Genomic DNA, 14,322 nt, shown 5'->3' with positions numbered 1-14,322 from the left:
ATGACATCCATATCCTTCCGCTCCTTGAGCTTTTCATTGGCTGGGTATAAAGAGCTCTGCGCACAGGCCCTGCTCTTGGTAGCACCCGATCTTACCATGGGAGAGCCGTACCCAGCGAGCTCTCGGCTTATGCCATGGCTTTGGTCAGGGCTCTTACCAGCCCACAGAACATGTCGGGCACAGTCTTTGGCTGTGTCCAAGGAAGTTTCAGCAGAAGACATGATTTCATCAATGCAATGTTCCTTGATCTCTCTCCTCTCCCAGAAGACCTCACAGGCCATGACTTTCATTCATGTTTTGTTCCAAAGCCGGGTTGTAGCCTCTGCTCTCCTGTTTGGCATTGCCATGCCCACACAGCTCTATGCAGTGGAGATACCAAACATATAATTATTCTCTTGGTTCACTCCTGCCCGTGCTGTCAAGGTCTTTGTTCTTAAATCCTTTTAGTTTGTTTGAAATTCAAAATTTTAATTAAAGCCACTTGATAGATAAATGTAAACTTATGGATTTAATTGGATAGTAAATGTGAAAATATCAGTGTGGTATTATGAGTAGGGCTACCAGTTTTCTGTTTTTACTGATGTTTACTGATAAATTCAGACTGAAAACTATTTATTTTCCTGTCTGTATTTATTTTAAAATACAGAAAATAGGCCTTTTTTTGATTATTTTTTTATGTTGTTAATCATGAGTGCCAGGTCAGTAGGTGTACAGATTGAGAGGTAGAGGAGATGAAAAAAGGCAATAGATTTCCTAATTAAGCTTAATTAATGCAGATCTACAGTTATTTATGCTATTCTACAATGCAAGTGTTTTCTGATAATATTACTGCACTTTATACTGCTGAAACCTTTTGATATATAAATGCGAGTATACATTTATTATTTAAATAAATGTGGAAAAATGCCCATTGCAGCTTCATTTATACTGAAAACACAAGATAAAATGGATAAATGCAGTAAAAATGAGTAAAAAACTAAACATGGATAAATACAGACGGAAATTCTGAAAAAATAAATACCATAAAACCGGGATCCCTAATTATGAGCCATTACTGTATGTCCTTTTGAAGTAAGAAATGGTTTGCCGTCTCATTGTGGACTTCTAGTAATGGGTCGTGGTACTGCGGTCTTTTGCAGCTGACCCCACAGAGACATCTAGTACTGTTCCACAGCCCTTTACTTGATGTCCATCTGGATCCAGCAGCTAGGGTGCAGTGCCACACATTTTATTGGACGTTTCTGTGAAGTCAATAGCCTTGGGCTAACTTCATAGGGCATCTTGTAATGGCCTGTGGTGGTGTGCATGTTTTTATTTTTATTTATTTAACTCTGCATGCTGTGCCGAGCCCAGCATATTTTTTATTTTGTTTTTACCTAGCACACATGGCTGGAAATTAAGGGGTTGTAATACTTTTTAACGTTTCTTTCACAGGCCCCAAAGAGCTTTTTTTTTTTTAACCTCTGGGCCGCTAGGTCATATGTCATATCAGTATTTGTTTTTCCTCCTCACATTTTTCCTCATCACATACTCATAGAAGTATTCTTCCTGTTCTCGTGAGGTGTCTTCGGCCTCCTGCAGGTCTTGTATTTTTTCCTCGTACCCTGTATGAGGGAAAGGGTAATTTTTGGGCTCGCGTATCGTTGGATACCTGAACTGCTGTCAGCCTCCCTTTGGCCACCCCCCATCACTCCATGTGCAGGTGGATGTTAAACTCCCCTGTATATGGGGTGTGGGGTAGTCGCACCCTATTCCCATTGGTCAAAACAAGGTTTAAAATGGGTACAGCCCGTTCACAAACCTCATGAGGATGGACTGAACCAATATCAGCTGCTTGGCCAGTCAGAATAACTTCTCTGTAAGCCAATCAACTGCAGAGTTCTGATCGCATGCTTCTCAGGATGTTGAATCTCGCCGTTGGCTCGGGGATTTTTTCTGTATATTGGTCAATTCAGTGCTTTTAATGTTTGTCCTCAATCTGATTCGAGACCCAAACTATCAACTTGAAGCTAATGCCCCTTTTTCATATTTTTTAAAATTTTTGCAGATTTCCATCAAACCACATAAGTGTTAAAAGTTGAACTGAATCTTTCCTTTCTGTCATGCATGTTGTAAAGCTGTCCATTAGTCTATACTTATGCATAAACTCGAATAGGAATTGAAAGCACACGCTTTGTGACACTCTAATACGTGTTGCTATCCTTCAACAATTTGTATACAAATTGCCATGAAATGTACAATATGCCTAAATACTTTTTGTACAGGTTCGTAAAATGAAGCCAAGTATGCTTTAGCAAATCTATCTCTGTATAGCTTTATATATATGTGTGTGTGTGTGTGTGTGTGTGTGTGTGTGTGTGTGTATATGTATATATATATATATATATATATATGTGTGTGTATCTGCATTTATATGTGCGCATGTATGTGTGCATGTGTCAATGTATATATATATGTGTGTGTGTGTGTGTGTATATATATATATATATATATATGTGTGTGTGTATATATATATATATATATATATATATATATATATATATATATATATATAATGCTGTATATATTATTTAAACAACTGAGCTGCACCACCATAACCAAAGAGTTGCTGTCTTCAGCTCTACAAAGCCGATACATGGAGCGCCCTCTCAGGCTTTCTTGTTGTGGTCGGCCACATGGTCAGATCGACTCCCTTTTTTTTGTCTTAATTTGAATCACGATTGTAGGAAATGGCACATGCACTATGTAACCAATACATGACTGTGTTCATGGGGTCTCTGTTGGTGTTAAAGAGACAAGCTGTTTAAGACTGACTCTGGTTACCTATGCTCTGGCTGTGACTCGGGTCTGTGAAGTCATAGTATTAAATGCTTTTGTTAGGGCAGAGACCTCCTACCGCATCTGCTGGCATGTCTCCCTGCAAATAACTGCTTTTAAAATGAACTCAGGGTAGCTCTCCCATGTAAAAGTGTGGCGGCTTTTTTTTTTTTGACAGAAGAATTTCCTTTCCCCCTCTTGAGGCGGAAGCCGGGAGGTCTCTCCTTTTTACTTTGTGCATTTTAATAATTCGTGCATTTTAAACATTGCATTTACTGTGGCTTGATTTAATAAGCTTGGTATTTTTGTCCTGAGACTTCCTTGTGCTTTGTGTCCCCTCCCCCCTCCCTTCACCATCGGACCGCTCTCGGCTGAGCATTGACGCCGAGGGTCGGTTCCTGGGTTTGGCGGCCATATTGGGTGTGGGCTGGGCGGGTGACGCGTTCTAGTTGTGCTTAAAAGGGGCTTAGAGTGCCCGGCGAACTGATTTGACAGAAGAATTTCCTTTCCCCCTCCTGAGGCGGAAGCCTGGAGGTCTCTCCTTTTTACTTTGTGCATTTTAATAATTCGTGCATTTTAAACATTGTATTTACTGTGGCTTGATTTAATAAGCTTTGTATTTTTGTCCTGGGATTTCCTTGTACGTTGTGTCCCCTCCCCCCCTCCCTTCGCCACCGGACCGCTCTCGGCCGAGCATTGACGCCGAGGGTTGGTTCCTGGGTTTGGTGGCCATATTGGGTGTGGGCTGGGCGGGTGACGCACTCTAGTTGCGCTTAAAAGGGGACGGCCATGCCTCAGCGCAGCGGACGCGCCGGACCTGTGCCGGAGTCGTGCCGGAGTCGTGCCAGAGTCGTGCCCGTCTGCGCCCGTCTGCGCACAACCGGGCACTAGGGCCTATTCTCCTGTTCGTCGTCTGATATATTCCTCTGGTGAGTTACACCAGCTAGATTCTAGTACTCTCACCTTAACTTCAACCACTTTAACTAAGTTAAAAGAGACTGGTATACTGTCCACTGATAGGAGCATGCCGGAGCGTCACCCCAGCCTGAGGTTAACTAGTCTGAATACCAGATCGCTACAAAAACACCATCTTGAAATTTTCACTCTTCTTCAAGATGAAGACACTGACATCCTAACTCTTACAGAAACGTGGCTGGGCGACAGCTCTCTACCTGATATCATTGCCTCCCTCCCTAACGAATATGATGCGATTTGGCATAATCGTGCAGACAATGCCCGTGGGGGTGGGGTGGCAATTCTTTTAAAAAAACACTTAACAGTTACCAAATTAATGGCCGAAACAGTGGATCTAGCGGACATACTTGGGGTGAAGATTACACAGAGAAACACCAGCCTTGTCATCCTTACAGTCTACCGCCCCCCAAAATCTACCGCTCTGTTTAATGACCTACTGACCCCAATCATCTCAGATATATGCACACGTTATCAAAAGGTCCTAATTACAGGAGATTTTAATGTCCATTGGGACAATTTACGCAAGGACGGGGCAACGCGACTGCTGGAAACTTCTATGACCTCACTTGGACTCAAACAATTAGTAGAGGCACCCACACATATTAAAGGTCACACTCTTGATCTTATCTGGACCTCCGATCCAGCTGTAGCGTTAACAGATATTCTACCTTGCATATGGTCAGACCATTACATGATAAATTGCGCTATCCCTATTGATGGCCATTTGCCTCAACCACTACCCCTTAAATCTAAAAAAGTTCGTCAATGGAGGAAAATTGATTTAGAAACCCTGACGGACACCCTTCTCAAAAAGTCACAGTTTTATGATACGCATGGGGACCTTGATCAGGAAATGCACATCTAATGCAAAATCTCGGTCAGGCCATTGATCTAATTGCACCCGAAAGAAATCAGAAAATAAATAGAACGGTAAACGGAGCCCCATGGTTCAATTCTTCCTTGAGGGAACGCAAAATAAAACTCCGCCTTTTAGAGAGACGCTGGAGGAAATCAAACTATCCCATTGATAGGGATCATTATAAATCATTCCTTAAATTGTACAAAACTTGCATTCGGTCAGCAAAAGCAGAATATTATGAATCCCGAATTAACAACGCGGATAATGTACAAAAAGAAACTTTTAAGATCTTATCAGAGTTGAGCAAGAAAGTAGAAAGATCAGAATCTCCAATTGACTGTAACACCTTTCAACACTACTTCCTTGACAAGGTACAAACTATTCTTAATGACATCAAGAATACTTTCAGCAGCCACTCCTCTCCTCCCTATCCCCAATCCCCTCCGCCAAAACACACTATCTCTAAGTTTCCTCTGATTGATTCTACAGTCTTAGAACAGCTCATGAATCGAACAAAGTCTGGCTCTCCTGCAGATCCATGTCCCCCTAGCATCTTTCGCCTGGCGCTCCCTGCCCTAGAAAGTCATCTTGTCTCCCTACTAAATAAATCATTAGACACTGTCCAGCTTCCATCCAGTTTTAAAGAAGCACAAGTTAGGCCCCTAATAAAGAAGCCGGGGGCTGATCCCACCAACCTAAAAAATTATAGGCCAATATCTCAGCTCCCTTTCTTGTCCAAGATTTTGGAACAGCATGTCTTGATGTCTCTTTCATCATTCCTGAAGTCACACCATCTACTCCAGGAACGTCAAGCAGGTTTTCGGGCGCATCACAGCACCGAATTGGTGATGCTTTCGGTGCTTGATGAGCTCAGAGGTATTGCTGACAATAAAAAACCGAGTGCCCTGATATTATTAGACCTGTCAGCGGCATTCGACACTGTCAGCCATACCTTGCTTTTGGACAGACTGGCCGCGTCTGGGATTCAAGACTTAGCCTATAAATGTCTCAAATCCTTTCTTTCTGGAAGATCTCAAAGGATTCAACTGGAGGACTCTATATCAAACTTGGGTATCCTGAAGTGTGTAGTCCCTCAAGGATCTGCCTTGTCCCCACGCCTTTTTAATCTTTATTTGCAGCCCTTAATCGACTCCTTGGTAAGCATGGGCTGTAAAACCTTCAACTATGCTGACGATACCCAGTTGTTACTTAGTATTGATAACACAGCATCCGCACAGATCCATGCTCAAAAAATACTTAGTCATACGGTGAGCTGGATGACAGCAAATTCATTGAAGATCAGCCCAGAAAAAACGGAGGTCCTGGTGGTTTCAACCGAAGTGCTCCTTGGGGTGATTTGTTCTGGCCTCAAGACCTTGGCTTGACCCCTAAACCCTGTTCCAACGTAAAAAGTCTAGGCATAAAGATCGACCATGAGTTGTCAATGGTCAGCCAGATCTCCTCCGTGGTCGGGACCTGCACTAACTTAATCAGACAGTTACGTAAGTTAGTCCCTTTGCTCTCCTCCTCTACGCTCCGTACAATTGTCTCTGCCACAATAATCTCAAGATTAGATTATGGGAATGCCCTGTATTTGGGTCTCCCCAAAACACTGACAAATAGGCTGCAAGTAGTCTTGAACGATGCAGCTAGGCTAATCTTTAGGCTACCTAGACGCACTCATGCATCGTCGTTGCTTTGTAAGCTACATTGGCTCCCCATAAAACAACGGGTGGAGTTTAAAAGTTTGGCATTGCCCACAAGGCAATCTATGGTCAAGCACCTGCTTACATTAAAGAACGCCTTGGAGTTTATAAACCCACACGATCACTAAGGTCCTCGAACACTCAACTGCAGTCCTGCCCCCGCTATAAATTAGCAACGAAGGGTGGCAGATCTTTCTCAGTGGTGGTTCCACAGGTTTGTAATAAACTCCCAGAATCTCTTCGTAAGGAACCCAACTTGTTGCAGTTCAGGAAATCCCTAAAAACACTCCTGTTCAGGGAAGCCCTAAGCTCCTCTTAGGGCCAGGGTTCTACGTATCTGCTCTTCTGTTAGCAAAGCTTTCTTCTGTCAAAAGCGCCTTGAGACCTGACGGTGATTTGGCGCTATACAAGCTGTAGTTAACAATAACAATCACAGTGTAGCTTGAAATTTGAGGCCTTTTTTTTTAGTTGCTTATTTATGTTTTGTAATTTGGTTTGGATTTGAGCATGGTTTGTGCCCACATGTATGTCATATTCTTTTGAAGGTTCAGAACTATGGTACTTTGTTGCACTACGTGCAATTGCTGGCATTGCAATTACTTCATGCTTCAGGAATGGAACTTTACTCTTCCTGTGCATCTAATGCTTTCATTGGTACACTGTTAGAAATAATTCCAGTGTGAACAGAAAACATTTGAGTCAGGAAATTAACTGGCTATCGCTAACAAGATCCAAAAAGTCGCATATGATTTGATCATCCTGTTAAAGTGTGGCGGATTTGAAATGCAAACATTGGCTCTGAACGGTTTGTGAGGCGGGAAGTACATCAAAGTAGGTGACACTGCTACTTAAGACACTTTTTCTGCTGTATCACTACCGACCGATTCAGCTGTCTGTTTGGATACTCCACAGAGCCAATCCTTGCTCAAGATTGTACAGCGTTTGTGTCAATATGTTTCTTAGCTCCTATTCATTGAATTCCTCCATTTCTGTGTTTGACTCGCTCACAGGAGCTTTCTTTTTTCTCTTAGTATATTCATCATTCTTCCTACTCTGAAAGCAGCATTGCAAATAGAGCCTCATTTAAAGAACACCAGTTTGCAACCTTTTATTGCCACCTACTGGTCACTAGAAAATCATTAGCAATATTGTGAATCTACTACATCAATCTTGACCGACTACTGTAAAGCATTGGCATGCCAAATAAGTCTCACTTGTATAGGTAAGCAAGACTGCGTGCCTTTGCCAATGCTTGTTTGTTCTATGTGCCTGACATCGAAAAAAATCAGAAAGCATATTAAAGTGACAGAACAAGAAAAAGTAAATGTTTCTGTTTTTTTTACTTCCCCTCCATCTATTGGGTGGCATAGGTGCCAAGTAGTCCTGTAATAGGACACTTTCTGGCAGAACTGAATTTTTAGCCGTCAAGTCGTCGCATACATTAATTTATAGGTCTGAGCATTGAAATTACCAGCAAATAAAATGCCGCTAGCCACAGCCACATTCATTAGGATGTGTTCAAGCATTGCAGCTTTGTAAACGGTTTCAGTGAGTTCATACCTGTCACACCAAAGCAGTCGCTTCTTACACAATGCACTATATCGGCCACTGGTCACGATAGTCACATGATGGTGGCATCTGAGAGGCCAATAGGGCATGCCAGGCACACAATCACTGGTATATAGACGATTGATTCATTACTGGAGGCATGTCTGTGCCAAGACTGGAGCTCAGAATAACTGCTGCATATGGGGCTAATGCTCCGTAGGAACAGTATGCATTGTAATTTAAATGTAGCACCTCTGTAGTAACAGGATGGTTTATAATTTGAATACCGCACCTCCGTAGTAACATGGTGCAAGTAGCAAGTGGTGGGCGTTTGTGAGCGTGTTCAAACCTCAGAGGGAATACAGTATGCCTCGCAGACCAGCGCATGCACACGGTCTCTAAGCTCGACCTAAAAATGATCAAAATGTATATCTTTAAGGACTGATGATTAGCTCATGATTACCACATGTTTCTAATAAAATGTGGTTGGAGGGTCCCATGGCCTCTTTATCTAGATATTTGAGATTCACCGTGAAGCTTTCCTTGTCTGCCAATACCCCAAGCTTTGAAAGCGACATTTAACTCTTTCTCCTTCGTAAGATGGAAAGCCTCTTTCATACTCTAGACTTACTACAATGCCATCCAAGCAGTAATACCACAGCTGGATTGTGTCGGCATCAGGCTCCCTCAAATTAACCCTGGTTTCCTATGATGTCCTATGGATCCAGCAGGTTAGCACCCAGTTATACACATTCTCTCACATAGCAAGGATAGTGCCAGACCCAGAGTCACTATTTCAATATATAATTCGCTTCAGGCTTGTATGTTTTGCCCATTGAAGCCCTAAACAAGTGCTAGCTACCCAATCAACCACCCTGAAAAGAAAATTGAAGGAGTACAGAAACGTGCAGTAAAAACACACAGCCCTTTATAAGCTCCCTTGACAGCAACCCAAGGATTGAATCACGTTTTGTCTAATTTGATCTCTTAAAAAGCCAAATACCCCACAATATTGCAATTGATATAAATATCTCAAAATCCATCCCACAGGCAATAAACTAATTGTTTGTAACGAAGACACAGGCTTCACTAAACAAAAAACAACATTGGCCATTTTACCCTTACACAGAGAGCCCTGCAGCACCCAAATGGTACCCCACAGAAACCTGGTAGTATAATCCCTTGCTATTTATCTGCTTGTACCTGTTGATGCCGTGTCCTGTAATCTAGATCTCAACTCTTGTACTACTGATGCACCTGTGTGATTATGCACCCTGTACTCACCTACCTCAACTTTGCCTACCTTTATGCTATCTCCAAAAGCTTTTTAAGCACGCTTAAACAAATATATGCTCCTTCTTTTTGTACCTTTATACTATTGGCGCATCTATTTTGACTATGCACCTTGTACCTACACTACCTCTACTTTGACCTATCTCTTGTATTTTGACCTACCTATGTAGCTATGCACCTGTACCTAGCTACCTCAACTATTACATACTATTATTCTATCACCCCTTGTCCTTGTAAAGCGCTCTGATATCTGCAAAGATCTTGTTCGCGCTATATAAACCTTTCAAAATAAAATAAATAAAAATAAATAAGTGCTCCTGTAACTAATCTCTGGGTGTAATCCGGGCTATAAGAAATATGAAATAGATAAGAGAACACAGTGACAGTTTTAAAATGGAAACAATAGCTGTGCTCAATCTGCCGTAGTATTTGTACTCCCTTAATCCATACCTGTTCCACTGCCAGTACTGCAGATACCCTACAGTACAGCAAACCAAACCGTGTGTCTGGGGTATTTTACCATACATATAAAGATTCGTGTACGCATGCTCTGGCTCAAACCTTAAACTGGAAACCTAGATTCAGAGGCTGTGTTGTGCATTTATTATGATCAACTGGAAATACTCTGTTCTTCACAGCTATTTGGGAAACCTAATGGGTAAGTGTCCTGCCGGATCGTGTTTTTTTTACATTTGTATTCAGTTCTTGTTGTTTTTTAAATGGATAAACAGGTTTCCTGTACTCTGGAGGAAATCGCAAGCCTAATCTCGTTACGCCCATTTCCCTCTACATCATGCCAATTTCTGTGAGCGACATGAAAGACTCATTTAAACTCCTCTCTGAGCGCCATTGTGTTTTTCGTTTTGTTGCAGTCGTTGAATGGGGAGATGATATTCAAGCGATTACAGAAGAGGAAGCAGTGATGCTGGTTAACCATCAATCGACGGGAGACGTCTGCACATTAATGATGTGCCTTCAGGACAAAGGCACGGTAGGCGAGCTCCAGGGACCAGGACTGTTATGTTTGCTTTATTCCAAACATATTCTGCATAAAATGGACATGCATATATTTGTGGTTTGTTCTGCATTGAAATGATTTCTGCTACACCTCTGCTTGTGTAGAAACATTTGAGCTCTCTGTGTGAGACCTCGCAGTGTGTATGTCGCGCGACAATAGAGCTCAGTGAACATTTTGTGGTCATTGTAGATTTTGGCCTAGGATGGACTTGATGTTACTCGAAAATAGTGTTTGGAAATATGAATATACCAAATTCCTAATCCATGCTTTGTGTGCCCTGAAACTGAAATGTTTTTCTTCCATCCTGTTGGAAAAACAGACTCATTGATGCAGAGTAGGGCTTGAAGAAGGAAGTTCTTCAATGCTAAATGTCAAAGAGGTACAACCTGGGGAAGAACTTAAGAGGGGAGAGCTGTAAAGCCTGAATACAGGGACACTGATTGGAGCGGCCCAGCACTCTCCTGTCCTACTTTCTCAAGGTACCAAGACACAGCTTGGAGTCTTATTTCTGGCACACTGCCAGGCTTACCTATGCCAAGTGAATAGTCTGTTTGAGTTGAACTGAAGACTTTCAATTGGACACTCCAACAGCTCTTAAAGTTAATAGAGGAAAATCTAGAAACAGTAGAGTTGAGTAGAAACAAGACGTGACTGTGGATTGAACCCTCTGTGATTGATGCTTAAACATAAGCTATATCTGCTGTGCTGGTGATGGTGTTCCTGTGTGTGTGAAGGTACGGGGAACTCTTCTTAGGGTCTGTTTTCCTTCATATGTTGAATTATTTACTTTGGATTTTAAATAGAGTGTATAGACTGGACCAAAAAGTAATTGCAGCAAAGACTTCAATTCTGTGTACAGTCCGATTGCCTCCGAATGGAGGTGTCACCTAGGGCTATCATTCCTTATGTTGGATGTGTAAAGTTTTACTTTCAACCCTCTCGTGCCTTTTGTGGATTTCTTAAAGTCTACACAAAAGCGATGGATGGAATGCCTGAATTTATCTCAGCCACTGGTAATTACTCCGGGACGCATCCCAGTCCATAGTTATTTTGCACATGATGCCACCTCAGCTTGCACCCAACCATATGGAAATTAGTCTTGACCCTGCTCCAGTGGGTACAGTCCAGCCCGAACTGCCAAGCCAGGCCTTCCCTGAAACGGAACTCAAGCCACCCAGGACCAGTTTCTCCATAGTTGGAACTCATCAGCCAGGTGAAGCTTGGTTCCAGCAGCAGTCTGCAGGGGGATACACTGGGCATATACATCCCACTTAGGGTGACACATTAAAGTATACAAAAAAATGATGAATGGAGTGCTTGATTTAATCTCAACCACTGGTAATTATTGGGTCCATCGTAGTGTGTACACTATGCCACAAAAGCTTGGACCCCTGCTAACGATGGATTGGGATGTGGTCCAGAGTAATTACCAGTTGCTGGGATTAATTCAAGCATTCTATCATTCGGTTTTTTAAAACACTTTTGTGGATTTCAGCACAATCTCGAACTGCAAAGGAGTTCTTTTTATTATCTGTGCTTAGCACTTCACTGCTAATTTGTAAGAGCATGTTGATGTTCCAGATCTTTGTAGTCTAAAAGATCCTAAATGTTCCCTTTCCCCGGGACACAGTTCCAGATTTTCTCATCTCTTCCTTCCTGCCCCTTTGAATCTTCTAGTCCCCATCCTTCTCGGAAGGAGTGGTTGATCATCAATAAAGCTTCAAGGTGAACTCTAAGGAGAGCGAGAGATGAGAGTTCTGGTGGACGTCATCTCAGTCATTGGAGTGTCTATGTATCCTTAAGGTTTCCTGAAAGGGATATGGTCGGCAAGCAGCAAGACTCAACCCCTCTTGTGCCGCTGTTGACATTATTCTCTTGTTTGACGTCATTCCATCCCTGTCTGTGCTGTTGACCTGCTCCAGCTGCTTGTGATTGGTGCAGTTCAGTTACTTTCTTTGGCAGCAATAAACAATGGTTTCCTTTTGGCAACTAGCTGCAGTCTAGGATTTCTAAATCGAGCAGAGCAGTCAACGAGGTGTATTTATGAGGAAGGCACACCTTCAGTTTTGGAAAGTTGAGAGAATGGTCAAGTAGTCCCAAAATTAAACTGCAATTATGGAATATTTCACCTGTTAACGGAGCTGGGCGAAAACCTTTGCAGGCATTCAAAATACACAATATCACTTTACAAAAAGCAAATGTCTGGTGAGACAAGTTATGGAAAATCATATGGGAATGGCATTTTTTTAAATTTAATTGGCTGTGAGATGTCATGAAAATTCCCTATTTCATGACAACACCTCTCTTATGCAAGAGATAACCTGCAGTGGAAATGCTAGCTGCCCTTATGTTAGGAGATGAATGTGAAAGATCTTTAAAGAAAGAGTGCATGAAGTTCCCCCAGAAAGGGTTATCGGGAGTTGTGAACGACGTAAACACACATTGTTGTATTGTACACATATAGCAGTAAATTGCTATGGTGTGCATTGCTGGTAAAAGTAGATGAAAGTAGGTGTTTTATTAGTGATTTAGCAACAAAGCATCCCAGTGCCTTTATGCCTCAGTGATTTTCTTCTCTCAAACGGATGGCCACTTTGCGCCATCGAGGTGCCTTGTGTTTATGGGGTCATTTCCCCTTGCAGATGATTCCATTGTTCAAATTTTTAAGCAGTGTTTCCTAGACGCATGTGTAGCAATGTTTGTTTGAATTTTATTAACTTTATTTTAATAAATTTGGATAGTGGTAGCCGGTGGGCTCTTGGACATCACACAATTTGAATCAGTGTTCTTAATGATATAAAAAGGTTGCCCTTGTGAAGTCGTAATAGTGCACTGTACAACCCTATCAGTGACCCATTTTCTCCATGCTGACCTGAGTGCAGAAAAGGAGACATGTCGTGTGCATTTGGTATTATTTTTTTGGGCACAAAACTGCCATACTTAAGAGTGGAAGATGCATAGTGGCATTGTCGTGCCATGCCACCATAGAACAGGAGGGAGTGAATAGTGCTACAGACCTCTGAAAGATGGTGGGTTTCCATGTGTTTAATTCAGAACAAAGAAGAAAGAGATAGGAGAGGGCACGACAGTGGAGTCTGAGAGGATTACAGATGATTTTACTGTGTTAGAATACCAGAGAGGATAGGGATAAAACAAATTCAGCAAACTGCCAAAGGAGGCTAAAATCATTCTGGTAAAGTTTTTTAGAGCAATAATGAGTTTCAAAGTTATCACCTACAGCCATGAGCAGCTGTAAAGGTCCAGATATCAGTAAAGGGCATTGAGGTCCATGGAAAATGCACTGATATTCCACAAGGTCTCTAATATTTGAAATGCTGAACGAGAAGCTGCTTTTTTTTTATACCTTAAGTTTTTTTTTTTGTAATTTCAAAGTATTTTATTAAATTTCACCTTAACATGTTACTTTATGTCCAAGGCATTTGTGGCTAGAGATACACATGCTTTCCATTAATCCACCATCTAGATTTCAAGTTTTTTTTGTTCGAAGAAGTTTTTCGAGTCAGGAGGATGTGTGACTCCTCCTTTTGGTGATACTGCACTTGAGCATCCACTGCATTGTTAAATTGTTTCTTTCCGCAAATAGGTTCAGATATGCGCTCTCATGCTCCAGTTTGAGATCCTTTTCGGTTCCTTTCGGTTCGCCAGTAGATCCCTTTCTTGTCAGTATTGTCTCGATAGAGTAAGTCAATCTTGGTTCCAAGAAAAATAAAAATGTTACTCTTTAGGTTCTTTGACTCGCTTAAACGGCCTACTGGCCATGCCCAGCTGGACCCTTTCGAACTTAACAGCTCTACATGAGAAATGAGCTGCTGATGGAACGCATTCCATTCAGCTTCTGTCCGAATTGCCCGTCCAAATACCCTCATACCAACCTGCATTCGGTCTGTAATTTGTCTGTTGCCCAACCATGGGTAGGATACCTATGAGGCCTGCAGATCGTTCCAATCTAAAAAGACTCTTAGGAATTGGTGTGCACAATGACTCGAAATGCAGCAGAGATACACGGACGATACACCCGATATATTTGGTCGACAGGATAAGGAAGAAGATGCCACAGCAGCAAAGGAGGAATACTTTGTCATCCA

General features: G+C 42.0%; 1 protein-coding gene across 1 annotated transcript in view; it reads left to right on the top strand.

The window, feature by feature from the left end:
* Positions 1-14,322, top strand: part of LPGAT1 (lysophosphatidylglycerol acyltransferase 1) — a 492,793-nt gene that overhangs the window by 229,412 nt on the left and 249,059 nt on the right. Inside the window, exon 3 of the mRNA XM_078649741.1 lies at positions 10,071-10,189. Within this exon, the coding sequence (XP_078505867.1) occupies positions 10,071-10,189 (119 nt within the window). The remainder of the gene's footprint in view (positions 1-10,070; positions 10,190-14,322) is intronic.

The sequence above is a fragment of the Lissotriton helveticus genome, chromosome 6, assembly GCF_964261635.1.
Source record: "Lissotriton helveticus chromosome 6, aLisHel1.1, whole genome shotgun sequence".
NCBI classification, from domain to species: domain Eukaryota; kingdom Metazoa; phylum Chordata; class Amphibia; order Caudata; family Salamandridae; genus Lissotriton; species Lissotriton helveticus.
The sequence above is the reverse complement of the archived record's forward strand: the minus strand, read 5'-3'. Positions and strand labels throughout refer to the sequence as shown.